Below are 25,957 nucleotides of genomic sequence, written 5' to 3'. Positions count from 1 at the left end.
GCTGTCCACGAGGTTTAGGAGTGTGTTTATGGGAATTTTTGACCATTCTTCCAGAAGCACATATGTGAGGTCACACACTGATGTTGGGTGAGAAGGTCTGGCTCTCGGTCTCTGCTCTAAGGTGTTCTATCGGGCTGAGATCAGGACTCTGTATTAGCCAGTTAAAGTTTCCTCACCAGACTGTCATCCTTGTCTTTATGGACCTTGTTTGGTGGACTGGTGTAGTCATTTTACAACAGGAATGAACTGCAGATAAATAGTGAGCGGTAGAGTGGTGAGCATCTACTTTGTGCAAATGAGCAACTTGAAAGGAGATGTTGCCTTGCTAAAAGGCACCTAGGCAGTACTCAGGAGGTGAACTAGCCCCTCTCTACTGCCAATTCTCACTACAAACGTTCTGGTCCACATGGGTCTTGAACTGGCCATCCTCTGGTCCCCAACCCAAGACCCAGTGGACTGAGCTGGTATGCTGAAGCATTCAGAGATCCTTCCACTGGAACTAATGGGACTAATGGGCCAGGCCCTGCTCCTGAAGGCAAAACCACAACATAGACACCCCTCCATCACAATTTACACTTGTCACAATGCAGTCCAACAACTATTGTTCTTCTGGCAACCGCCAAACCCAGACTCATCCATCAGATCACCAGAAAGAGAAGCACCACGGCATCCAACGCTTTGCATTGCACTCGATGTAAGGAAACCCATTCCATGTAGCTCTCTGTGCACTGTTGAAATAATCTGAAGGCCACATGTGAACATGGAAGTGATTGGAACACCGGATTCTCATCATTTTCATGGGTGAGTTAATACTTTTGACAATACAGTGTTAATGATGATTTATTCTAAAGTCCCTGAATGAAACTGTGAAAATGAACCAGCTTCCAAAACCTGACCTGAACTAAAACAGAGAAATGAAAATCAACCGTCATGTTTTTTTATTTAGCTGTCTTCTCATGGTAGTTTCATTAGATGTCATCACTGTTTGGTTTTTATCAGATACATAACAGGACAGGAGCAGACTGCAGTAGAAAGCAATCATCCCTGAGGAGCAGGGAGTCAGAAGGAGGCACATAATGTTTATTCTGAGCTCTGCAGAGTGTTATACTAATGTACATTCTTACATACATATCAAATACAAGAGGGAGATGAAAGGTATGGTGAGGAGAGTGAAAAGAAGCAAGAGGAAAATGATGCAGAGGACAAATGACAAATACATGAGTATTCCTCTACAGAGCCACTTAGCCATCTTTACTCCAGTGCTTCTTGTTCTACATGTTTGAGACGCTTCCCTGCTTCACAACCTGATCAACGGAATGACGGGTAATCAGACTTCTGAAAAGATGAGCTGATTTTTGGAACCCTGTGAAGAAGGACACATGCATGCATATACTGTATATATTAGTATGTACAGGCCCCTGTAATACACACAGACACACACAGGGGGCCAATAAGCATGCAGTGGGAGGTAGAGTGGTGCAGCTCCTACATGGTACATCCCAAATTGATTGAAGAATCACAAGGATGGATGAAAAATCAGATTCTGTCAAACCTACAGTTACCAATAGAGAATTCTGACAGTTTGTATATTTCACCTGGACAACAGAGATGTCGGCCATTTGTCTTTGAGATACACTTCTGAGATTTATTGCACAACATAAACTGAAGATTGTAGGTTTATTGTTGAAGATTTTGCAAAATTATTTCATTCATTTCAATCAATTCATTGTACTGAAATCAGAGGAATTTTACAGATGGATTAGTATTTTTTCAATAGATACAGTGTTATCAGTGAGAGTGGGCAAAAAATGTAGTTCAAATGTTTTAGCAGAAAATGGAACTCCTCCGGGAACATAATGAAGGTGTATAGTTAGACCCCGGCTTAGGGCGCTCAATGCCTCAAGAAGATGAGATGTAAGTCGAAAAATAACACAAGTCCAATTAATAAGTCAGTCTCCAGGCTAAACTGAAAATAACCATTCCCAGTTCTGTACTGTACGACACTAAAAACATTTTCATTATCTGTTACTGGTGTCAAACTTTGGAACAAAATGGACAACAAAGTTAGGAGTCTAGGAACTCTATCTGCCTTTAAAAAAGCTCTCAAAAACTTTACTTTACAAGGTTACATTTGTGACGCAAATGATGGTTAGTATCTCAGATTGTTATGGCTTATTAAACTACATGTGTCATGCCCATGGAAAAATATCACTGTGACCTTAGTGCAGCAAACGAGATGGTGAACTGATAAAGATGTGTGCAAACACACGTCTATTGGACTGAATGGACGATTCAAAACAACAATGTACAAAAATCAAATGATTTAAATGTGATATGTAATGTATGAATCTGGTTGATTATGTGTTGTAATGAGAGAGATGTTGTTGATTCATACATTTTAGAATCTATTTTAAAATTCTTTTATTTACTTTTAAATCCCTGAATGCCCTTGCCCCACCTTACCTCTCTGAGCTTCTACACCCCTATGTACCTGCTCGCTCTCTCAGGTCAGCTGATCAGCTGCTCCTGAATGTGCCTAAAACCAAACAGAAGCTCAGAGGGGACCGTGCCTCTGCTGTTGTGGCTCCCAAATTGTGGAATAATCTGCCTCAGCAAATCAGACAGGCCTCTTCTCTGTCTGTTTTTAAATCTCGTGTGAAGACCTACCTCTTCTCCTTGGCTTTTAACATCTAGACAGACACCAGATTTTATTTTGTCTTATCTTTTTTATCTTGCTTTTTATTGCTCTGATTAGTTGCTTTTGTTTTTATCCATATTTTATGTTTTATGTTTTTAATTGATTAACTTTACTTATAATATTTGAGCCATTTTGTCTTTTATCTATAATGTTTGTTCTTTTTTTTATTCATTCACCTGTACAGCACTTTGGTCGACTGTGGTTGTGGTAAAGTGCTCAACAAATAAAGTTTGTTTTGGATTGGATTGGATTGGTTGATTCAGGGGACGGGAATTTTACACGCCAATGGCTTCTACCCGTCAACCCTTTTTTTTCTTTTCGGATGTTGTTGTTGATCATCCAAAACTGAAGAAAGTGAAGTCTGCTGTAATAACATGTCTGGGGGAAAAAACCCCAGACTAAATAAATAAATAAATAAATTTATTTGTTGATTAATTTTTGATAATTTTTGGTTAATATGAATCTATTCAAGCTTGTAAACAATTTAATTTTAGGTTTTAATATAATACAGAAAAAAAGTCCTCGTCTTTTACATCGCCGTCTCAGCTCTAGCCACTTCTTCCATATTGCGGGTTACGGGGGGTTCAAACTCAAAATAAAACTGTTGATGGTCACAGTGCCATGTAAAATCCTCCATTGGAGATCCCCAACCGTCTTTGTTGACGGCAGCTTGTAGAAAGACTCCCATAAAGGGTTCACACCCGTCGTCAGACCAAGGTGAACCCTCCATGGTGTGTCAACCCGATCCTTAAATTTATCATTGTTTAAAATCTTTACCATTATTTTATACATGTATTTCCCATTACTGTCGCTGAGGCTAATCGGATCTGACACAGAGTCATTAGAGCAAACAGACAAACTCTCTACGTGGAAAGGATCAGCATCATTCCGGTTTAAAAGGCCTGTACAATAAAAATCTATCAAAGTCAGTTGCTGTGAGGTGAGTCGGCTCTTTCAGCTCCTCAACAGGCTTTCAATGAGCCTCACTGAGGTCACACCCACAGCAGAGGACAGAGCTGCAGTGTCATCCAGGGTGGGTCCACAAATCCCCAACACACATCCAAGAATGGAGATTTTAGCTATGATGAATTTGGACTCCACTGATGCTTCTGCTATAGTTCTTATATTTAAAAGTCCTCCTCTGATAACAAGTTCCTTTAAAATCCAATAGGCTGATTTGAAATCCTTTGGTCTCCTCATGGATAAAAGTCCCCAGATTCTACAAACATTGATAAGAACATAGAATATCCTTCAGTCTGTCGTTTCCCAAGTCCACTAAGAACAACGAGTGACCGAGTCCCAGACCCCAGCACTGGGCCAGTACTGCCCGCGTCATGGGCCGCTACACCAGGTCATCAGGTCCAGTCAGGAACCGCTGAATGAGCTGCAGCTGGAACGCAGCGCCCCCTGCTGGTCAGATGGACGATCCGTCCCTCCTTCCTCCCTGAGCCGGAAGTGGACGCTGTGAGGGACTCAGAAGCGGAAGTCCCACAAAAAAACCGCCTGGAAGGACAAAAAGAAGAAGAACGCGGAGGTAATGTCTGAGGGGGGGTGGTGTTGATCGAAACTTTGTGTGGACAGGTTGGTTTCCCTCTTTGTGTGTCTTTCTGACAGTGTTTGTGTTTCTGGATGATGTTGTGAAGGTTAGCATGTTAGCGGTTAGCCTTGTTTGGGTTCAGTCCGTCTAACACGTGTTGACGATCTGTCACATGTTCACATCAATACTGTTTACGTCACTGCTCCAGCAGAATGACTGGTTTCAGTCTTACTGTCTGTACAGTTTATTAGTTTTTATGTGGATCAGAATCCGGTTAGTGTGGATTAGATGGATTCTAGGTCAGAGGCGGAGACCTGGGTGTCCCGTCTGCAGAAGGTGTAATAATAATTATAATAACTAGAACCAATGCAGTCACAGACTGCAACATCCCGCGACAACCCTGAATTTTGCCCTGACCTACTTGCATAGGTCAAAGGTCAGAGGTAGTGCTCTGATCCACTGTCATTGATCAAAGCTTTGATCTATGGTCTTACTCACAATGGCCTCCCTCGTCTTTCCATCTTTTCCGGTTCCTGAGTGTACAAAAGTTGAAATTTGATCTTGACCTAGTTTTCTCAAGGTCAATGTCATCATCTCATCTTCATCCCCTTTGCTGCCTGATTAATGTGCTTTTCTTTCATCTTTCTATCCGCAACGGTTGTGAAGATATTTAGTGGACTAACGGACGAAAGAACGGACGCTGACAATCACAACACATCACCGCTTTGAAGCGGGACGTAATAATAATAATGATTCTCTGCTAAATACTACAAACAACAAAGCCTTGAAACAGACTGGTGTGTTTTAAAGTGATTGCAGGGAGCTGATGTCTGTCTGGCTGTCCTTCACTGGTGTGTTTTCAGTGTGAAGCCATCCTGTCCTTCATCACTGTCTCTGATGCTTTAACAGGATGAAACCTCCTGAAAAATCAGAATATCAGCGGGTCGTGTCCAAGAACGCCTCACCGTACCACTACATGAAGGTCTGTCTGTAAGTAACAACATTTGTTTTAAAAGGATTAATCAGTGTAATATAGTTATGAAACAATATATTTCAGTCTACCATTAATATCTACAATACATTAATTTAAGTGTGCACTTGCAGTGTGCTGGAGGATGAATCTACCAGACTAAGTGCAGTTGAACTGAAGCAGTTTTTAATCACAGGTCTGAAGAGTCTCTTTGGGGAGGTAATGTATCTCAGGTCAACAGTACATTTCACACTTCAGAATAAATTTTCATGTTCGATAGACCAGATAGTCCTTTATTGAGGAGACTTTGATTAATTGATGCCTGTTTATTTCCTCATGTTTAAATATTTTTTACAGTTGTCTGTTTTACGCTTCAGGTGGGAGCAGCTTTAGCGTTTGACCTGCTGAAATATGATGAAGACACCCTCACTGCTTTTCTTCGTGTTTCCAGCGGGTGAGTCGGTAGCAAGAGAATTGGAAGAATTGTTCAGCTTTCCTAAACTAATTGTATTTATTATTGATTAATTTGGTGTCCATATACAACATGTGTGTCTTTCAGGGGTTTGTGGAAGCTGTGGAGTTCTCTGACTCTACTGGGATCTTACCAGAACCAATCCTGTGCCTTCCGAGTGTTGCAGGTTATGTTTTCCTCCGGATTAAAATGTTTAATGCATTTTCTGTGTGACCTATCTCTCTGTCTCTCTCTTCTACTTCTTACTGAATCACAAAATGTCATTGGATGACACACAAAGCAACATCAAGGCTGTTTTGTACGTTACCTAAACATGATAAAGTATAAAAAGAAACACAAAAGTCACAAGAACACAGGAGCTAAATCTTTACTCCATGCCTGTTTCAGCTGATGTACAAATTGGATTATGTAAATGTTAATCAATGAATACTTTAATGCCAATTTGGGACAATGAGACAAGGATCACACCTGTAACTTTAAATATGGGGAATAAAAGTTTTTTCCTGTAATCATTATTAATAAAAGCTGACCCAGGCTGGAGTCCAGACATTGTTCTAGTCTTGTTCCTGCTGTCAGTCAGCCATTTTTATCAGAACACCTGTTGAGTCCAATCCACAAACCTGCTCAGTCCAGACTCACCTCATCAAAATGAAAGAACTAGGAGCGACAGAACATAAATACTTTCATTACCTCAAAAATCTGTGCAGGACCAGAATGTTCTCTCATTTCCTTCTCTTCTCCAGTCCCAATTAGCCGAACAAACAGGACTGAGAGACTTTTATTCACAGAACATCCTCACTCATGCTGCCTACACAATGTCTGACATAAAAAAACAACCCAGTTATCACACACCTTGCACTAATAATTGTAAATAACATCAATCATCCATTGTCAGGATTGCAGCCATTCAGACATTAAAACGGTAAAGACCTCCCGTCTGTCTGGGCTTTGCCACTTCTGAAAATCATCACACAGTGAGAGTGTGAGCAGAACATAAAAATCAAGTTCATATGTGTGACTACATGTTAAATGTGCATTAATATTAGTATTTAATGCATCTCTTGTTTTGTCTTCAGGTTTCTCCGTTCCTACTCGCGCTGACAGGAAACAGTCGAGAGCTGCTGCTGGACTGAAGGAGGAGTCTTTTTGTTTTTTTCAGGATGACTCTCATGTGGAATTCTATGTTTAATAAATTGCACCTTTTGTCGTGCATAGCCGTTCCTCCCTCCAGCCGATCGCTCCACGTTGGCCAGCGAGCCTCCCTCATAAAAGCATTTTCTCGCCGTGATGTGGAGTTGTTTGGCGACCTGACAGGAGACACCAATCCTCTACACATGGATCCGGCCTACACCAGTGCCACCTCCTTCAAGGCACCGGTCGTCCACGGCGTCCTCATTAACGGGCTGCTGTCAGCCGTGCTCGGCACCAAGATGCCCGGCCACGGCTGCGTCCTCCTGCGCCAGGAAATCCACTTCCCCGCACCGCTGTACATCGGCGAAGAGGTGGTGGCTGAAGCCGAAGTCCGCAAGATCAAGATGTCCTTGGCTTTCATTGCTGTAACATGTTCTGTCAAAGACAAGGTGGTGATGAGGGGGGAGGTGACGGTGATGATGCCTGGGGAGCAGCAGAAACACATGAAGAAAAGATTAGAGTAATATTTTGTGTTTATCATCAATCCTTTGAAGGAGCAAAGTAGTGACCTAGACAGATGTCGGTCACATCACTGTTCTGTGTTTAAGACACAATTTTCCATATTATGAATTGTTTTGTGTGAATAATGACAAATAAACTACATATTTTCAAATATATTTTGCTTTCTTCAACTTCTTGTCCTAGTTTACGTTCAGTTGTGTTTGCCAGACCAACTCCCTAAAAATTATATTTGTTGTTGGAAAGTTGAACTAAGAACCTCAACAATTGTGAATTATAACCTGGTCGGCCTGTTTTTCCCATGTTTGGCTCGTTTCAGTCATGATTGAGTCACGTTTGACTGGTTAACTCATGATTGACTCTTGTTTGACTGTCTGCTGTCTCAGGTTCAATCTGGAAAATGCTATGAATATTTGTTGCCTTTTACAAAATTTCATCCTTAAGTTGAGATAAATATTTCACAATAGTGAATACATTTTACACACAAGAAGATATGACATCTTTGAAAGCTGAAACGAGTTGTGGTTTGCACTGCAATTATTTGTCAGACCATTTTTTTCTATAATTGCTAATATTTTTGTGGTTTTCCTATTCACCCAGCTCACATAGTAAAATAAGTAGAAGCAGAATAGCCCATGTAAACATTAAATATTTGCATGACATTATTTAAAATCATTTGTGACTGAATATGCTTAAAATAAATATACCTATGCTTATATTTTCATCACCAGCTACCCTTCACAGTGATAGAAAAATAGTTATTCACATTTGCAATCTTTAACTGTGATTATTGACTTTCTCGTTTCGTCCAGGCATTGGTCGAGGGGCGTCACGTGGTTTCCAAACGTCCAATCCCGTCGGCGGAGCGTCTGTGACGGAGCAGCGCTTCCTGGTTACAGTCCATCTAAGCTAGCAGCCAGTCTGCGGACTGTCGGTGTTTCCTCACCAGCCTGTGGAGTCAGTGACGGGCCGCCGCTCGGACGGGTCGGTCCTCATCCGTCCTTCGACATGTCTTTCCAGGAGAAGCCGTCCCTCGGCAAGCCGCTGCTGGACGACACCGTTCCCTTAACGGCGGTGATCGAAACCAGCCAGAACCTGCAATCCCACACGGTGAGTAAATAAATACCTGTTGAGTTTTACCGGTGTGGCGCTCACCTGTAAACGTTCCGTGTTCCGGTGCAGGCAGGCGGCCAGTGTTTTAGACAAGTCACGTACGAGGGGGCGGCGAAAACTGACGTTGCGTCGTAATTTCCAGTCGCAGACGCGCTATTCTGTTTTATTCCCGACATCAACTCAAACCACACCCGAAGACCAAAGAATTGTAGGTTTCACCTGATAGTTTGGTTTTAACACACAAACATTTAGAAAACTGTTGACGCTGAATCTTCAAGCGTCATCAGTGATTAAGCAATTTCCAGGAAACTCTGGCTCCCAGCAACCCGCTGATCCCGCAGAGTTCGGAGCGGCTGATTGGAGGAAAGGCCCGCTGACCCGTCGAGTCGTGGTGCGTTCAGGACTGTAGTAAATTCTAGCTACTTGCTCACCACTGGTCCTCTGTTGACAAACCAAGATGTTATTTAAAGCCATTTATGGTCGTTCTAAATTTGGTTGAATGATCTTTTATAAAATCCCCCCTTTCTTTCTATCAGTATCAACTAAAACACTGCAATAACAAAAAGAGAGAGAGAAAACTGCCTAGATTTTATTTGCCCTGACAATTTCAGGATCACGAGGCTGCCGTGAAGGAGGTGTTTTTATTGCTTCTCTGTACGTGAACTCTGTTTAATTATAATGACTGTAAAAATATTATGGATCAGATAAAACTCACAAAAACAGTCCAAGGGCGTGAGATGATTTAACTCTTGTGAAGAGTCAACAACTTTTTCTCCAATTTGCCATTTATGAGGTCGTGACAGTCGTGCATTGATTTTTTTAAAATTGAGATCAGTTGAACTAATCAATTAGTTTAGTATGGCAGTTACAAGCATCCATAATTGTGTTGTTGAGACAGACTGTTGAGACAGAGTCAAAGGTCACCGGGGAGATGAAAGCAGATTGATTTAGTAATTAGATGAATACAGTAAATAACAATTATTAGATTCCCTTCTTTCAGAATATGACTCTGAAGACTGTTTTGTTTTTACTGTATTACTGCAGACTGAAGTCAGTCTGTCCATCCCTGTATGTCTCTACATTTACTGTAGAATAAATTATAAATGTTGGTTCATGCATTCGTTTATTCATTTTCAGTTGTGGGGTTGCTGGAGCAACCCCACAATTCAGGAAAAGCACAGCAAATTCAAAAAGGTATGATTGAAACTGGAATCTAAACCTTTCATCAAATAAACCAGGGCACATAAAATCACACTGTGTGAAACATGAGAGAAACTTTTACAAAGTACTTGGTAGGTTTTAGTCATTTATCTACCTTATAGAACATTCAGTCATTATCTGCTCAGCCCCATGCTGACGATTTCAAGTTTTCTCTGTCAAACATTCAGAAACTCTACATTGAACCAGTTTTGCAGCATCCTCCTGTACAACTGAATTAGTGAAAATTTTTAGCACAAAATCATACTTCATACCTAAGTCTCCTGAAGATCCCAGATTGATTTTGAAATAAATTAATTACATCTTTTTCAGCTGAAATCAATTCTGTAACATTGGAACTAAAAGTGTTAGCTTCTATTCTTAAGCTAATAGTTTTACCATGATTTTTTTTAGAAGATCAGACGCTTAAACATGCAATATAATCTTTTCACAGTGATTTTGTTATAAAACATTTTTCATTAAATGGTGATGTTTTTGCAATACTTTCTATTTTATCCATAAATTACTTGTTTTGTTGTGACATCAAGCTAACCCCTGTATCTTTTTAAAATATCTTTTTAAATTTTATATCCTGGTCTGATCCCCGAAAGGAAATTAAGAGCACACTCTAGTCATCCGTCAATCAAGTGCATGCATATACAGTTACGTTCATATTCATAATAATAGTATTGTGTCTAAAAATTTGAGTAAACCTCAGAATTCTTCAAATAATTTTTCATTTAATGCACACAAATGCTTTGGGGACACATCATGTTCTATTTCAAAAATTAATTTCATTTGCATTTCTTCAACATATAGAAACATGAGTACTTCCAGTTTTCTGATTCACTCAAAGTGATCCAAGATGCCTTGTGTGTGATAAATAGGACCAACACTATAGTATGAGAAACATCCCATATCATGACGCATGGACCACCATTTGGTTATTCTCTGATCCATTTGAAAAGTTTTGGGTTTTTTTTCTTCCACAACTTTCTGGATTTTGCTGCAATTTTAAACCGTTTGATAGAATTTTAGTTGAACACTTCTTTATAGGTTTTCCTTCTTTTATTAACTTCTCAATCAAAGAACGCTCTTCTTCTGAACAAAGTCTTGAACGACCCATTTTATTCTGTTCTTCTAGGACAAATTCACAGCCATTATCTACAGTACCAGTTGCCACTGGTTTAACACATTTTTTGTCACATAATTGATGACTTCTCTAATGTTTGCTGACTTTCTGTAAAATATCATCACATTCAAAGACTTTTTCCACTTTTCTTTCTTTGAAATGGAATGTGACTTGTCTGCAATGCATCTCATCGTTTCAACCATTCGTCTATATTTAGTGTCTGATAGCTTCTTTGTTTAATGTCTCTCAGGAATACATCATCCGAGTCCAGAGGGGCGTGTCTACAGACAATTCCTGGCAGGTAAATGCACCAATCACAATGCTGGATGTGAAGTCACAGAGATCTCTGCACGGCCGATTGATTAGTTTGTCTGGCAGAAATACAGACCAGTAAGAGCGTGGACGGAGATGAACTGGTCATTTTGAGACATCCTGTCAGTAACTGGTTGTGTGTGTGTGTGTTGCAGGTGATTCGACGTTACAGTGACTTTGACGTCCTCAACAGCAGCCTGATGGTGAGTCAAAAACAATCAGGAACACGAATCGTCCCAGACATGAATTCTCGCTGCTGTTTTTCTTGAAGAATGAATCTGGACACTTTTCCAGCCATTTTTCATTTTTTCCTTATGCTGCTCACCATAAACACGTGCCTTGCTAAAATCACTCTGAAATGTATTTTAATCTGGCTCCCCATTACCTTACCATGACTGAAAACAACACAATTAGACTCAAATAATTTACACAAACATCAATATTCCACTGGAATAAAAAAATAATTGTCAAAATTTCAGGGTCGTCCCAGTCTGCAGTGTTCTGTGTTCATGCTCAGCTTGACTCAGTACCCAGTTTGATTAAAATAATTTCAAATTTTATTGAGAGGCAACCGACACAATTTTACAGGTTATTTGGAGCTGATGGGATTCTTGTCACGCAGGTTCCACTGTCGTACCGAGCGCTTAAACTACCTCAACTGACAAGATAGACTTTACTTCTAATGTGATTTAGATAAATCACAAGGTCTCATAAATCAGTAAGCTGAAACCAGTGGCTGCCTGAAAGGAAAGGAAAATATGGGTTATGGCTGACAAATTTATTTAGAAAATGACCAGGGAAGTGGCGTCAATATAAAAAAAATGGAATCAGAAGAGAAGAAACTAAAACTGTTCTGTCCCAAATCTGTATTTCTACTGTACATTTTTATTTAGTGTCAAAAACATCCGCCAGTGTGTGAAGTGTGTGACACGAAACGGCTCACTGCTCTTAAACACGTGACACTCGTAACCAGGGGTCAAAGATGAACACAAGTTTTATCTTCTGTGTAATTTTAAGAGATGGATGGATACTTTATTACTGTAATCCTAAAGGGAAATTATCTTTTTATTCTGCAGGCTGGATCAAGTTAAAATCCGTTAAGTTTTTAACTTTTATGTAGAAACAAGAATGCATATTTTCTCATTTTGTATTGTTTGACTACTTGTGACATTTAAGTTATTTTAAGTAACTAAAAAAAAAAAATTATAAATAAAATAAAATATAAAATAAATGATTAAAATGAAATAAAATAAAGAAAATTAAATATAAAATTAAATAAAACATCTAAAAAATAACTGACTAGTTGCTGTCCGGCTTGACACTGTTTAGAATATATATTTTGTCATTTTGTCTTTTTTGGCTACTTGTGTTATTTGAATTATTTTAAGTAACTGAAAAAATAAAAATAATTAATAAAATTGTAAATAAAATATAAAATAAATAATTAAAATGAAATAAAATAAAGTAAAATATAAAATAAAATAAAACATCTGACTAGTTGCTGTCCAGCTTGACACTGTTTGTGTGTTCAGTGTTTAGCTTAACCTTTGTCCACATGCAGGTTCTCCAGATGTGCTGATTGCTTACAGGAAACCTGAACTTGTGAAAAAGGGATCATCATGAGCGTGTGGTCACGTCATAGTGGTGGTCACTAGTCCAGTTCATACTGTTTGTATGGTGTGTTATAATAAAGGCTGGGCCTGAAAGAGAAAATCAGGAGTTTGGTGTCTTTTGATAAGTCATTACAATCCTGGATAACAGGAAGTGAGCAGTTTTTCTGCTGATGGTTTTCCTGCTTTTATCCTTTTCGGGTTCTCACGCTGACGTCAGCCTCAGAGAAAAGGGATAATTATTTGTTCTAATCTCAACTCCTGCCCTCTTTCTCTCCAGGCGTGTGGCATCAATCTCCCTCTTCCTCCGAAGAAGCTCATTGGAAACATGGAGCGAGAGTTCATAGCAGAGAGGCAGAGAGGACTGCAGACCTACCTGGACACCATCACACAGAATTTCCTGATCTGCAGCTCCCTGCCTGTCAAGAAGTTCCTGGACCCCAACAACTATTCCACCAACTACACAGGTTCATTCTCACTGATCCAGGATTCACAAGTGATCTTTACAAACTGACTATGACAAAGATTTACTGCCAGATTTGTGATTGAAGCCCTGAGATTAGTTTAAGATTAGTTATTTAACTGTTAAGTAATTATGTTAACTTGCTAATAATGACATTTGAATTATAGCTCGATGGTGTGTGGGTAGATTCACATCAGGACTCTGTTGTGTTGTATTAGGTTTACAGAGACAAAAGCTGTTGTATGAAAGCACCATAATATCTATGTAATTCTAAAATAATGTGTGTGTGTGTGTCTGTGTGTGTCTGTGTGTGTCTCTCAGAGATCGCCCTGCAGCAGGTCTCCATGTTCTTCAGGTCAGACCCAAAGTGGGAGGTCCTGGAGCCCCTCAGAGACGTCGGTATGATTTAAAATCAGCTTTTTGAATCTGAAAACTTTATTCAGCACTGATGCGAATATGGTGATGTTCCGTTACACACTTTTATTAAAGCTGCAGCTCTCACGTTCTGTCCTGCAGAAAGAGGGTCGTCTGAGTGATGGTGATGGTTTCACCAGCGACTGTGACCCCAGCATTGATTAATCCATCATCAGTGATTAGATGACCTGTAATCACATCAGTGGGTTTTCAGGCTGCAGACAGTGTGTTGTTGTGAAACCTGTTCCCACTCCGTTTGGCTTCAGCCTGTCTCCTTTCTCATTCAATTTGCTGATAAAACCTGAAATAATAAGATAAGAATTACAGTTGAGCTGTTAACTTTGAACCAGTGGTTAGGGGTGTCGCCCCCCTGAAGCTGAGGGCTCTTCAGTTAATTAAAACTGATTTAGAGGGAAATTATTGATACAAAAAATTAAAAAATAAGCCAATATATTTAATGAAAACTTGAATTAAAATTTTGAAAATAAATTCAGTCAATTTTTCTGCAATTATTATATATAAGAATAAGTATTCTTAGATGAATAATAATGATAATATTAACTCTTCTGTTCAAGGATTGTTGGAGTTATCAGCTGATATTTGTCGTTATTGAATTATGACCACAAACACAACCGACTGTCAAAGAATTAAATCTGCAAAAACCCTGTTTTTTTACTTATGAACTCACTTTTTTTTTGTAAGATTGAGGTGTTGCTCTAAAGGTGTTGCTCTGGGGCTATTTTAAGTTGAATAATGTTAGTGTTTTATTCTTATTTACATACTTGAGGTCTTTTTCTCTTTACCTGTTTTTTAGGTTGGAGAATCAGAAAGAAATATTTTTTGATCAGAAACAGAGATCAGCCCAAGGAGAGGTATCTGCTGAGCTGGGTAGGTATAATAAAAATCCTTCCATGTGATGTTATTTATGCTTGTTGTCATAATTGTATTAAATATTAGGCATGGCTGCATTATGGAAAGTCCAAGATAAGTGTACAGCCAAGTCTTTTAAATAGACATTTATGCCAAGTGTGTTTTTGTTTGTATTGATAATATAATATGATGATATTACATGATAACATGAGATTTCTTTAATTCTTCATATTATAATAACTGTTGAAATCAAGTTAATGATATTTAAAGTTTGATTAAATGAAACATTTTAAAGTCTTTGGCACCATTTGGAACTGCAGAGATGAGTTTTATCAAACTGACTAAATTCATAAAACACATTCCGAGTATTACCAAAAAAGTCTTTTCTAAAATCTTAACTGCTGTTCATGAGGAACAAGAAATTTGTTAATGGAAATTAGAAGATAAAAGCATCCATTCTGGAGTATTTGACATGTGGATCAATACCAGGGTAAATGTTTGTTCATCTAAATTCAATCAGAGAAATCTGTAAACACTGGGACTGGAGTGAACTCCTCTCTGTTCATCTGACTGAAGGGACTCGGAGTGTGTGTGTTTTATTTTCTTTCTTCAGTTAAACTGAAAATGGCCTTTAAATGCGTTTTTTTGATCAAACCTGATTTGTTGACTGGTTTAGGATGACTGATTGTATGTTGTAGGTGGATCTGGGTCCTGATAAGTTCCTGTCGGACAAAGACCTTCATTCAGCCATGAAGCTGCTGACCAGCCAGTCTGTACGTACACAAAACCAGGCAAACAAAGCAAAACATGGCTTCTTTCAAATGTTGCACGTTCAATTTTGGTGACGTGTAGATGTTTTAATAATACAGTCGGACCTCGAGATACGAGCTGCTCCACATACGAGTTTTTGAGATACGAGCCGTCGCTCTGTCTATAGTTTTGGTCGACATAAAAGCAAAATCTGAGACACGAGCCGTGCTTCAGGACACCACCGCTAGTTGGTGGATGGATACAACATCAACAGACCGGATCTCATTTTTACCGGGTGTTGGCGGATGGATACAAAGTCAGTTGAGACCGGATCTCATTGTTGTGGAGTGAAGAAGTAGCTGATGTGTTCCTGTGACTTTTATATTTTTAAATATTCTTTATCATTGTTTACATAAGTTGTTTCTAATTGATTATACACAGATAAACTCTACTTGTCAATTAGTTGTTAAAAAATGTTTGTTTTTTTTAAATGCATAATTTAGAGGGTTTGGGGCTCTTTTTCAAGGCTGGAACGGATTAAAAGAAACTGATTTAAAAGAACTCAGTAATCTTAGTTCTTTTGAACGGAACTAAGCTCATTCTCACAGAAAGGATTATCTTTAATTTTATTGATTTTTAAAATTTTTTTATGTGCTATATTGATCCCCAAAAGGAAATTAGTTGCACCCTCCAGGTCACACATAGTTCTTAGTCACGATCTTGGGAACATTGGACGCTCTACTGCTGAGCCGCTGCCGCCCCAACGCCAGGTTCCCCCGAGATTAAACGTGTATCTTGAGGTTCGACTGTTTAACTATTAATAAAACGCATTCTGATTTGTCCTTTAACAGAACAGAAGGTAATCCTAATTGGATGGTAAATGTGTTTCTCTCCAGACGCCGTACGTCGGTCCTCTGCTGTTCGCCAGCAGCAGCGAGTCTTCAGCCCTCCTCATTCGGCCGTTCAGTGACCGAGGCTCTCTGAGGGACCACATTTATAAGGTGTGTGTGCAAGAGTTTGTTGGTTACTTTGTGCTGATTTATTCTTATCCCCTTCTAGAAACATAGAGGAAAGGGATACTGTTGTCCCTTCCTTACATTACATCTAGTTTTTCAAGTACAATCAAACATGTAATTCTCTAAAGAAACAACAGATGGACCAAGGATTTGACATTTTGTTCTGTTTCACCGCTTCCTCCTTTCAGGTGAAACCGAGAGAGAGTTATCTGAAAAAGTACGGCAACCCAAAGAAGAATCAGAGTCTTGAACTTCAGCACATTAAACTATACGGCCGTCAGATCCTGGAGGTGTGTGTTACACACAAGAACACCTGTCACGTGAAATGGAAATGTGAAGTATTTTAAGACCTAGTGGACTGAGCTGCTGCCGCCCCAAATGGACAGAAATGAACTGTTTATACCAGAAAGTTGTTACGAGAGGTGTGTGTGTGTGTGTGTGTGTGTGTGTGTGTGTGTGTGTGTGTGTGCGCGTGTCTGCAGGGCCTAAGGCTCCTCCATGATAGCGGTATATTTTACGGTCACTTACACGCTTCCAACGTGATCGTGGACGACGGTGTGTGTCGACTTTTGGACGTAGAGAACGGCATGCTGGGAGTTCCCTCCGCGCTGCGACCTGCATTCACCCAGTTGAGAAAGATAAAAGTTTGTTCACACTCCTTTTGACCTGAGTCACAAAAACACACCTATTAATACACACCTAAAGACACATTATTTCTCTGCTGTGAGCAGATTGGGGAGGCGGATGGAGATGTTTTCATTTCCAGAGCAGATTTTAAATATTCAGTATTTTTCTAGTTTCTGGGACGTAACTAAAAATTTTCAACAACCATATTATGTCATTCAAACATTTCTAATGAATGTTTTTGTGTTTTCAGACCACAGAGAACATTGATGTCTTCTGCTTTGGACATCTACTGTATGAAATGACATACGGACAACTGCCAGACCGCGTCCCCGTCGATGAGTACCCAGCTGCCCCCCACACATCTGTGGGTTAGTAGAGATTGATTTACGCAAGCAACATTGCTGTTGTGTCATCTTTGTGCCTCATGAAACATAAAGTTTACTGTGTGTGTGTGTGTGTGTGTGTGTGTGTGTGTGTAGAGTCGGTGCTGCGGTCCATTCTGTCCACAGAGGCCTGTAAGAGCGGAATGCCGACCGTGTCAGAGCTGATGCAGACACCGTGAGTTCACCTGTCGTCTTGTTGTAAATGTTTGTTGCAGTAAAAGTCTGTCCCACCTAAAATGTTTATATAACTCTTGGTTTATGTAGGTTACTCCTCATACAAACCAATTTGTACAACTGAAATTAGGAAACAGTTATTTGTTGCTGATTCTTCACATTTTGTGTTTTTCCAGCTTGTTCAGTGACGTGCACGTCCAGTCAGAAAAACTGCAAATTAAAGTGAGTGGTTATTTTAAAAGGTTTTTCTATAAATTTTTTTCACTTCATATTTACTTTAATTTTATAAAAACAAAATCTTTGAATACACCTTTCCACTCCTTCAGGTTCCCAGCAGGTTAAAAGAGGCACTGAAGACGGCAAAGGAGGTTCTGGAGCGGAGGCTGCAGGAGGAGCAGAGAGTGGTGCGTGGACGACTCTTCTGAGAATTCTTTTAATTCCTCTGAATGAACAGAGTTCCTGTTTGAGTCCACTTCATGGTGAAATGATGTTGTTTCTACATTATGACTCCAACTACGCTCATTGGAACATTCCAAAGTTGAGAAATCCTCATGTAACCAGTGTCATCAGTGTGTTGAAACAACAAGGTTGTGAAGGTCTTCAGCGAGTCGTTTGCTTTCACTCACCATGAGATGTTTCTTGTGTGACATCTTTTTCTATTTTTATTATCATCTGTTGGAACTGAACCAGATAAATATTAATTTTCCTGACAAGAATCAGGATTTCTCTTTGATTACTGATTCAAATTGGTGTTTTTTCTTTTTTTTTTTGCACCTTCATTTCTTCACGTGTTCAACACTTTTCCCCCATATCTTCCCGTTTCATTACTCATCATTTGAGGACATCTAAGGTTTGATTTCTTTGCATTTTTGGGCTGCATTTGTTGTTACCTGCATATGTGGAAAAGTTTGTCATGAGCACCTTTTCGAAATATATATAAAACTAAAACACTGATGTGTTCAATACTTATTTTACCAGCTGTGTGAACAATCTCTCTAGTAAACATCAGTGGGCTTATGGGTAATGATGACACAATACTTGCAGTGGGAGGAATTGTAGCTGCTTTATGCAAAGATAGATAAGGAAATTCCTTTTGGTTTTGTGCAATTATTTGTCATTTCTTTGCAAACACAAAACTTGAAGTTACGGGTCACAGGTCAAGCTGCTTGACCCTATCCCAGATAGCTAGGGGCCAGAAACGGGGTTCGTTTCTGGTGAGACACCAGTTCATAGCAGGGCCACACAGAATGGAACCAGTCACACTCAAACCAGAACTACAGACAGTTAGGAGTGACCTGTTCCACTAAATTGCAGGTTTTTGGTGGCTGGAGGAAGTCTGAGAATCCACGCAGACGTGGGGAGACCCGGGTGGAATCGCTGCTGTGAGGCAACAGTGCTACCGCGCTTCCACTTTCATTTTTGTCCTAAACGCTGTTCCTTTGGGTTGAAAAAGACTTTTATTCTGATTTCAATTTGCATTTTACAAACAGCCCAATGTAGAGTAATACTTCTACTTTCCTGCGGAGAATTCAAATCTGTTGACTTGTTTCAGCTCTCTAGCAGTGATGCTTGTAGGTTTTATGTTGAGGTTGCATCAGGAAGTTTTAAAACAAATTGCCACCGTAATGTATGGAAAATCATTTTGTCTGGTAATGTGTGATTTCAGATCCACCAACACAAGAGACTGATTAAAGCTCAGTATCATCACGGCTCGGATGAAGAGAAGAGGAGGAGGAAGATTCTGGCGAGGAAGGTAGGGATTCTAAAGACAACAGTGGAAAAGACGTCTGTTTTTTTAAAAAAATACACGGACAAATCAAAATCAAAAATCAATTTCAAGTTATTTTACTCCAATGTTTATATATACCACATATTGGAATTGTAAAATCACTCGTAAAGTTAAAATCACATATTATCATGTTACTGTACAATAAATAAGAATTAAACCGCCCATGTGACCCACAATACGGGAGAAGCGACTGAAGACGTTTTTTTTCTTTACTGTATCAAAAAATAACATTTTAATTGTCTGTAAGCTGAAAATAGATTCGTATGAACCAAATATTATTGAAATGCATTCATAAATAAAGTACGGTGCAGAACTGGGAATGATTATTTTTGGTTTGGAGCTCAGCCGGTAGATCGGAGGTTTGATTCCCGCTCCCAATCCAATCCCGCCATTTCTTCTTCTTCTTAAGCCTGGAAACAAATGATGTCATTAATTAGTTCCAGGAGACGCGATGTGTAAGACGAGCTTTATCTGTATAGAAGTTGCGTAAAAAACTAGAAGGGCCGTATTTGACTTGAAGCCCACAGCGATACCAGGTGTGTGTGTGTGTGTGTGTGTGTGTGTGTGTGTGTGTGTGTGAGCGAGCTTCTATAACTGTGTTTTTGTGTCTTACAGAAGTCCAGACAGTCGGCTTATGACAATGAAGAAGACGTTTCTATCAGAAACAATAACTCTGGTATCTTAACGCTTTTCAGAATTTGAATTATAAAATTGCAATGTTATAAATGTTACAAAGAAGAAGTATTCTTCATTGATCCCCGCAAGGGGAAATTACATGGTCATTGATTTCAGATGTCTGTTTGCTCTCAGGTTCTGGAGCCAGTTCCCCCCCTACATGCCCCTCTTCTCCCACTCCCCCATCCACCACAGGTATGCCTCTCTGTCTGTCCATCCTTACTGTTTCTCTGGATGGTTTGTACAAGCGTTAGCTGGCTTCCCCTTCATGATGAGAACCTGCTGAGACCATTTGTGTCCCAGCATTCTCAGCAGCAGCTTCCTCATCATTTACACTGGGCTCCTGCCAACAGATTTCATTTAAAGTTTGCATGCGTGACTAATATTTTTAATTTCACCTGCCAGCCTGTTTTTTCCTCACCTCATCTGCCATCATGTTTTCTTGTGTCGTCTTTACTTTGGTCAGTCTTTCAGTAGCTCAATGCAGGATTGGAAACATTGAGGTTGGATTTGGATCCTAACGTGAAAGTCTGGCTGTATTTCTAAAGTTACCTGCGGACAACAAAACACATGAGTAGTTCCAGATCAATAATATATTAATCCACCTCGATCGTATCAAGAGCAGTTCCATCAATTGTATAGTGACTGAATTTTTATTTTTGTGGGAGCATGAGATGAAATTTCTGATCAAAGTGCATCAAAATGTTGTCGAGCCCCACAGAAAGATCTAGAAAACGAACCAGAAACACAAAAGCAGGAAATGACCCCCATGACTGTTCCCAGACTCCAGAGGCTTTCAGATCCAAAGACACCCCCACCCCCATTTTGCACTGTCGCTTCAAGAGCTATAAACCCGTGTGTGAGCCCATCCAAGAACTGTGTGTATGTGTGTGTGTGTGTGTGTACGTGTGTGTGTGTGTACGTGTGTGTGTACGCAGTAGATAATATATATAACGTGTATATATGTGTGTATTTTTGTGTATGTGTGTGTGTATATATATATATATACTCGTATATATGTGTGTATATGTATATACTCATATATAAATGTGTGTGTATATTTATATACACATATATGTACATATATATATGTGTATGTATATACGTATATATACACACATATATATACACATATATGTGTGTATATATATATATATATATATATATATAGTGTGTGTGTACAGTAATCCCTCGCGCATTCGCGCATCAACACGCGCGGCTTCACCTCATTGCGGATTTTTCGTATTGATCAAAACAATATTTAATCAATAAAAGAAGACGAACGTCGGAGCTTAAAGATCTGCTTCGAATTTCAGATCAGTAAATTACCCGCCTGCTGTTTGACTCATTGAACCGACTTTAACGTTGGTGCCTCACCGCCGTGAACCTCACTGCACGTTACTGCTTCATAAATGTTGGAATTGCCATAAATGGTAAAATAAATATTTGGTCGCTATGTTGCGGGATTTTGTTTTTTGTGGGTGGTCTTGAAACGCATTAACAGCGAGTAACGAGGGATTACTGTAGTGTACAAATGATGCTTGTTGCATTGAACAGATAACTGTAATCTCCCTCTCTTATTCCTGTGCTGTCTCTCCACCATAGAGCATTCTCCATTCTGACCATATGTTGGGTAAAGTAAAATGTCCATTTGTACAGTAATAACAATAAAAATGATTTTCTGTGAAGATTCCACATCATGGCAGATGACTCTGTTGAATGAAGTCAGTGGGACACGTGTTTTCTTTTGCCTCTCATGCAAGAAGCTTCTTTATTTCTGAGTGGGTGGTGGGACGTTCCTGGTGTGTAACCTAGGAGGAGTGGTCAAGGGGGTTAACTCAAATAGAAAGTCATTGGAACCCTGTTTCAATAACTTTCTTTGTGCTCCTCTAAGTCCTCATCCTTGTCCTTGGTGGTTTGGGAAAGAAGGGGCGCAGTCTGTGTCATCTGAGGGGCTTCTTCATTTCTGAAGGTGGCTGGTCTCGTCCCAGCTTATTAACCCTGTGAGGTGTGGTCAGTGCTATTCATATTCCACCGACCATAGCTGAAACCCATCTGGCTCCTCAATAATGGTTGATGGGAGCACCGAGGGGGGTGCCAGGGGGTGTCAAAGGGCATCGTTGAGTTTCACTGAGTCTTCATTACATCCTGAGAAGCGGTGATGTATTGTCATCTCAGTGTTTGTGTGTTCGTCCGTTAATCCACCAAAGATGAAAGAAAAAGCACATGACTCAGGCAGCAAAGGGGATGAAAATGAGATGATGAGAAAACTAGGTCAAGGTCAAATTTCAACTTTTGTACATTTTTTTGCACATATTTATGGACCCGGATAAGAAAGAAAGACAAAGCAAACGGCGTTATATTCAGGGAGGCAAGGGAAGAAAATTATATCATAACCTTGACCTTGAAAGACTATGTCAAGGTCAAAATTTCACGTATATATATTTTTAGGTACACATCTCTGACACCTGATGAGATACTATTTTTTGAGATACATTTTCAGAGAGCCGGAGGTACAAAAATGTGTAGGTCAGGGTAAAATTTTGAATTCAGGGGTGTCTGTTTCATTAGCATGACACACTTCACCATGGTTAATCTGCTGAGTCGTTGTTTTAGGGAGATTTGACATGATTGTAAAAAGGTGAAAGACCAGGCTGCTCTTCTGACTGTGGTGTGGGGTCTTTAGGGTGGACCACTCGGGGTGTTGCTCTGCTTAAAATTCACTGGAATCTGGTGTTTGTTGAGGATCCTCATCAAGTAATTGTTGTGATTGTGTCCGTCTATCATCTATCTATAATCTATCTGCTTCATTGTTAATTTTATTCAATAATAGATTTTTTTTGTCAAAATTATGAATTTATATATTTATCCTGAATCTTATTTCTTTCTCTACTTCTCTAAAATCATTGTTTTCATCTCAATTTATTTTACTAACACTAAGCCCACCGAGTCTTTAATAGTTTTACCACAGAGATGCTTCCAGGTTTTAACATGACTGTGTGTCAACAAAACGTTCTATTAAATTTTTACTAATTATTTTTAGCGAAGACACGCTACATATATAGGCCAGCTGTTTAAGTTTATTTCACCGACTAGGGTGAACTCTGCCACACTGGCTAAACATGACCATGTCATATCAATTCAAACATTGCAAATATTGCATTCTGTCCTCAAAATGACTTAATCGCAATATAAAAATAGTGCACAAAACAAATTAAAATAAATTATACATACTACTGAATACATTATCTGAGTGTAATTGAAACAAACGAGTATAGTTACAATAAAATAAGTGCATGTATATATTAGACCCCAACAGAGACAGAATTTTTCTCACTGAACAAGAAAAAAAATGTGTAGTTTAGTACTCAGATAACAAATAAACTTGTATAACGTTGATTTAATGCCGTTTCCTGAAAGTGTTTGAGAAATCACATTTTCTTTATTTACCCTGTTGTGTTAGAAAATGGATTCCAAAAATGATCTTCTCAGCCTACTTCACTTCTACATTAATTAATCTTAATCTTAATTACATTTAGAACCACAGTTTGACAGTAATTAAGACTTAAAATTTAATTAAGCAGAAATTAATTCATCACACATTTGTTTAGTTCGCTTCGTACGTACATGCTCACTCCCCAGGAAGCTCAAACCTCACCTGCATGACGTAATGGAGCAAATGACAAAACCATCCCAGGAATAATATAATATAATCTATAATCCATATAACTGTGTTTCAGTTATTCTCACCCAGTCCCACCAGGTTAAGAGTCTGGAACTCCCCACCAGCTGTCAACAATTCAAGCTTCTTGGATGAGAGGCAGAAAATCCAGTTGACTTTATTCTGGAAAAGTTTTCCAACCGTTGACTGCCATTATCAATTTTATGTTTCTCAGGGGGGTGGCAGGGGGGTGGTCTGGTGGAGTTCCTCTCTCAATATCATACGTCTACACTGGTGTAGTGACGACTGATCCCCTGTAGGTGGGAGGTAGTAGGATAGGAGGGTGTTTTTAGAAGAAGAAAACCCAAGGAGAGGAGAGAGTTAATGTTGAAACGCTGGGAGTCAGACTAATTCAGGCAGCTCACACTTGTACAGAGTGTGTGTTGAGGTAGTTTAGGGAGACATAGTGTCACAATTGTGACAAAAGATGATGAAGATCATGGAGCAGATGAATCATATTCCCTTCAATGCAAACACTAGAGCACAGAGCTTCTGCAGATCTGTCTAGATCAGCTTTAGCTGTACTTTGTCAAATAAAGATGTTGAACATAGCTGTTTATTTGTAAGTCATTTTACCATCAAAAGCCTGTTCTCAGTGTTGTTTAAAAGAAGACGATATGTTTAAGGTATTTGTAAGGCAAAATATATTAGCAATTAAATCAGTGCTCTGCTCGAGAGTTTATTACAAAAAGCCTGTTTTCTTAGTTTTTTGGTAAAAAATTGGTGGGTTTTTGTGAAATCAAGTTTTACTGCAGATGACTTAGTTCTGGTAGTTTTGGTATTTATGTAGTCAGAGAACACAGTAGTGTGTGGAACGCAAAAGATCGGTCAAAATACTCTAAAACCACTGGCAGTATGGGGATCTCTGAAAACAGCTTGCAGCCATGTGTTAATTCTTGGGTTGGAGGATTTTTTTTTGAAGAGCGTGTGTGTGTGTGTGTTTTATGGGGGGGGGGTGTTGCTGTTGGTTTTGTGTTTCAATTGAACCAAAGCGTTTAGTCTTGATGTTAATATCGGGACTAAATTGACTTGTAAAGCTCAACCCTTCCTCTCTGAACAGAAAAGACTGCGACAACGTTACCCATGATGCCACCATGCCACCCGCAATTATAGATTGAAATAAATTTCAATTATTTATTAAAATATTTATTAAAATAATTATTATTAATTATAATTTGTTATTATTTTATTAATTCATGATAATATTATTAATTATTAAAATAAATAGCATCTTATGAACAGTTCCACTTACGAACAGCATCTCTAAATTAATTTTTGTTTGTAGGTTGAAGACTACCTGTAATCTTCATCTCTGTAAACTTTAAAAACATTATTTTGCACCTGGGGGAGGAATCTTATAGGGCAGCAGCACCAGATGACTGTCAGGGAGGAAAGGGTTAACTGGTATAAATCTTTGTGCTAACAGCTGCTGGTGAAATTGTTGGGGTGTTGCCTGAAACAGGTCATTTTATATTGTCTCACTGTTTCATTCTTCTCCCTTCAGGTGAGACCGCTCCTCCACCTCCTCTTCCTCCTGCGCTCGATGACTCCTCTTCCTCTCCTCCTTCGTCCTCCTCTGATGGGGGGGGGGAAAGTCGCGCCGCTTTGCTCAGCTCCATTCAGACCTTCAGTAAAGGCAAACTGAAGAAGGCTGAGACCACCGACCGTAGCCAGCCCATCATCTGACCCCGCCTCGCCCTGCAAACTGTCACCATGGCAACATGATGGACCCGCTGGCTCTGCATTGTTCACTGGTTCATATCATTGCTCTATGTGACGTGGAAAAAAACTGCTAACACACACACACACACACACACACACACACACACACACAATATGAAGCTACCAATTTGGTTTTTATGGATTTGCTTTTAAATTTTTAAATTGGTTGCTGTGGTGTAGAAGAGTAAATGATGGGCAGGGAAAACTTCAGTCTAGACAATGCTGAAGGTTTAATGCTTTGTCACCTGGACACCACCATCAAAGTTCGGCTTGGAATGCTGGTAAATTCAAATTTGAGTCTTTTGAATATTTGTGGCTATTATTGAATGTATTTTAATTTGAACCCCTGGAGTCACTCAAAATATTTCATCCAGTTGGGTGATTGATGATGATGATGATGTTGTTGTTGGACCCAAGATTCAAACACCTCTGTTCCTGGAAAAGCACAGAACTTTACACGAGGTCCGGTTTCCCCTTGTTGAAATCATCCCAGATCTTGACGTGTAACTACCAGGCTCTGGGTTTGTTTCACTGCAGGATGTCTGTAACAAAAACCAACTGTAAAAAAGTCCGTATGAATTAATGTTTGTGTTTTTCTCTGTATCTCAATTGTCAGAAAAGTACAGTTTTCATTAAAAAAGTGAGAAATATTTCCAGTGCTT

At 39.4% G+C, this 25,957-nt stretch overlaps 2 protein-coding genes across 8 annotated transcripts; both read left to right on the top strand.

Annotated features, from left to right (window-relative positions):
* Positions 1-4,139: 4,139 nt before the first annotated feature.
* On the top strand, positions 4,140-7,483 carry rpp14 (ribonuclease P/MRP 14 subunit). 6 transcript variants are annotated; one of them, XM_068314282.1, is made up of 6 exons: positions 4,143-4,232; positions 5,145-5,225; positions 5,340-5,424; positions 5,583-5,659; positions 5,765-5,843; positions 6,754-6,953. In XM_068314282.1, the coding sequence occupies exons 2-6, from the start codon at positions 5,146-5,148 to the stop codon at positions 6,808-6,810; spliced, it is 378 nt and encodes a 125-aa protein (XP_068170383.1). In that variant the 5' UTR covers positions 4,143-4,232; position 5,145; the 3' UTR covers positions 6,811-6,953. The 6 variants fall into 6 exon arrangements, with proteins under 6 accessions (XP_068170381.1, XP_068170383.1, XP_068170382.1 ...); XM_068314280.1 differs by having other exon boundaries at positions 4,140-4,232; positions 5,765-6,830; XM_068314281.1 differs by having other exon boundaries at positions 4,201-4,279; positions 5,765-6,830.
* Positions 7,484-8,304: 821 nt separating this feature from the next.
* Positions 8,305-25,947, top strand: pxk (PX domain containing serine/threonine kinase). Of its 2 annotated transcripts, XM_068314276.1 has the most exons (19): positions 8,305-8,437; positions 11,020-11,070; positions 11,237-11,284; positions 12,972-13,158; positions 13,476-13,553; positions 14,383-14,456; positions 15,137-15,211; positions 16,085-16,189; positions 16,393-16,494; positions 16,687-16,848; positions 17,082-17,199; positions 17,311-17,389; positions 17,565-17,610; positions 17,715-17,792; positions 19,055-19,141; positions 19,793-19,853; positions 19,988-20,047; positions 21,458-21,485; positions 25,078-25,207. In XM_068314276.1, the coding sequence occupies exons 1-18, from the start codon at positions 8,336-8,338 to the stop codon at positions 21,472-21,474; spliced, it is 1,530 nt and encodes a 509-aa protein (XP_068170377.1). In that variant the 5' UTR covers positions 8,305-8,335; the 3' UTR covers positions 21,475-21,485; positions 25,078-25,207. The 2 variants fall into 2 exon arrangements, with proteins under 2 accessions (XP_068170377.1, XP_068170376.1); XM_068314275.1 differs by lacking the exon at positions 21,458-21,485 and having other exon boundaries at positions 25,078-25,947.
* The last annotated feature ends 10 nt before the right edge of the window (positions 25,948-25,957 follow it).

The sequence above is a fragment of the Antennarius striatus genome, chromosome 5 (genome assembly GCF_040054535.1).
Source record: "Antennarius striatus isolate MH-2024 chromosome 5, ASM4005453v1, whole genome shotgun sequence".
In the NCBI taxonomy this organism is placed as follows: domain Eukaryota; kingdom Metazoa; phylum Chordata; class Actinopteri; order Lophiiformes; family Antennariidae; genus Antennarius; species Antennarius striatus.
Note: the sequence above shows the minus strand (reverse complement) of the source record. Positions and strands in the feature narration are given on the sequence as shown.

Excerpts from the sequence above, each read along its gene's own strand:
- rpp14 (XM_068314277.1), top strand. The coding sequence starts at position 6,838 with ATGACTCTCATGTGGAATTCTATGTTTAATAAATTGCACCTTTTGTCG.
- pxk (XM_068314275.1), top strand. The coding sequence starts at position 8,336 with ATGTCTTTCCAGGAGAAGCCGTCCCTCGGCAAGCCGCTGCTGGACGAC. Across the intron at positions 11,071-11,236 it reads CTACAGACAATTCCTGGCAG|GTGATTCGACGTTACAGTGA; the intron begins GTAAATGCACCA and ends TGTGTGTTGCAG. Across the intron at positions 17,390-17,564 it reads TCAGAGCTGATGCAGACACC|CTTGTTCAGTGACGTGCACG; the intron begins GTGAGTTCACCT and ends GTGTTTTTCCAG.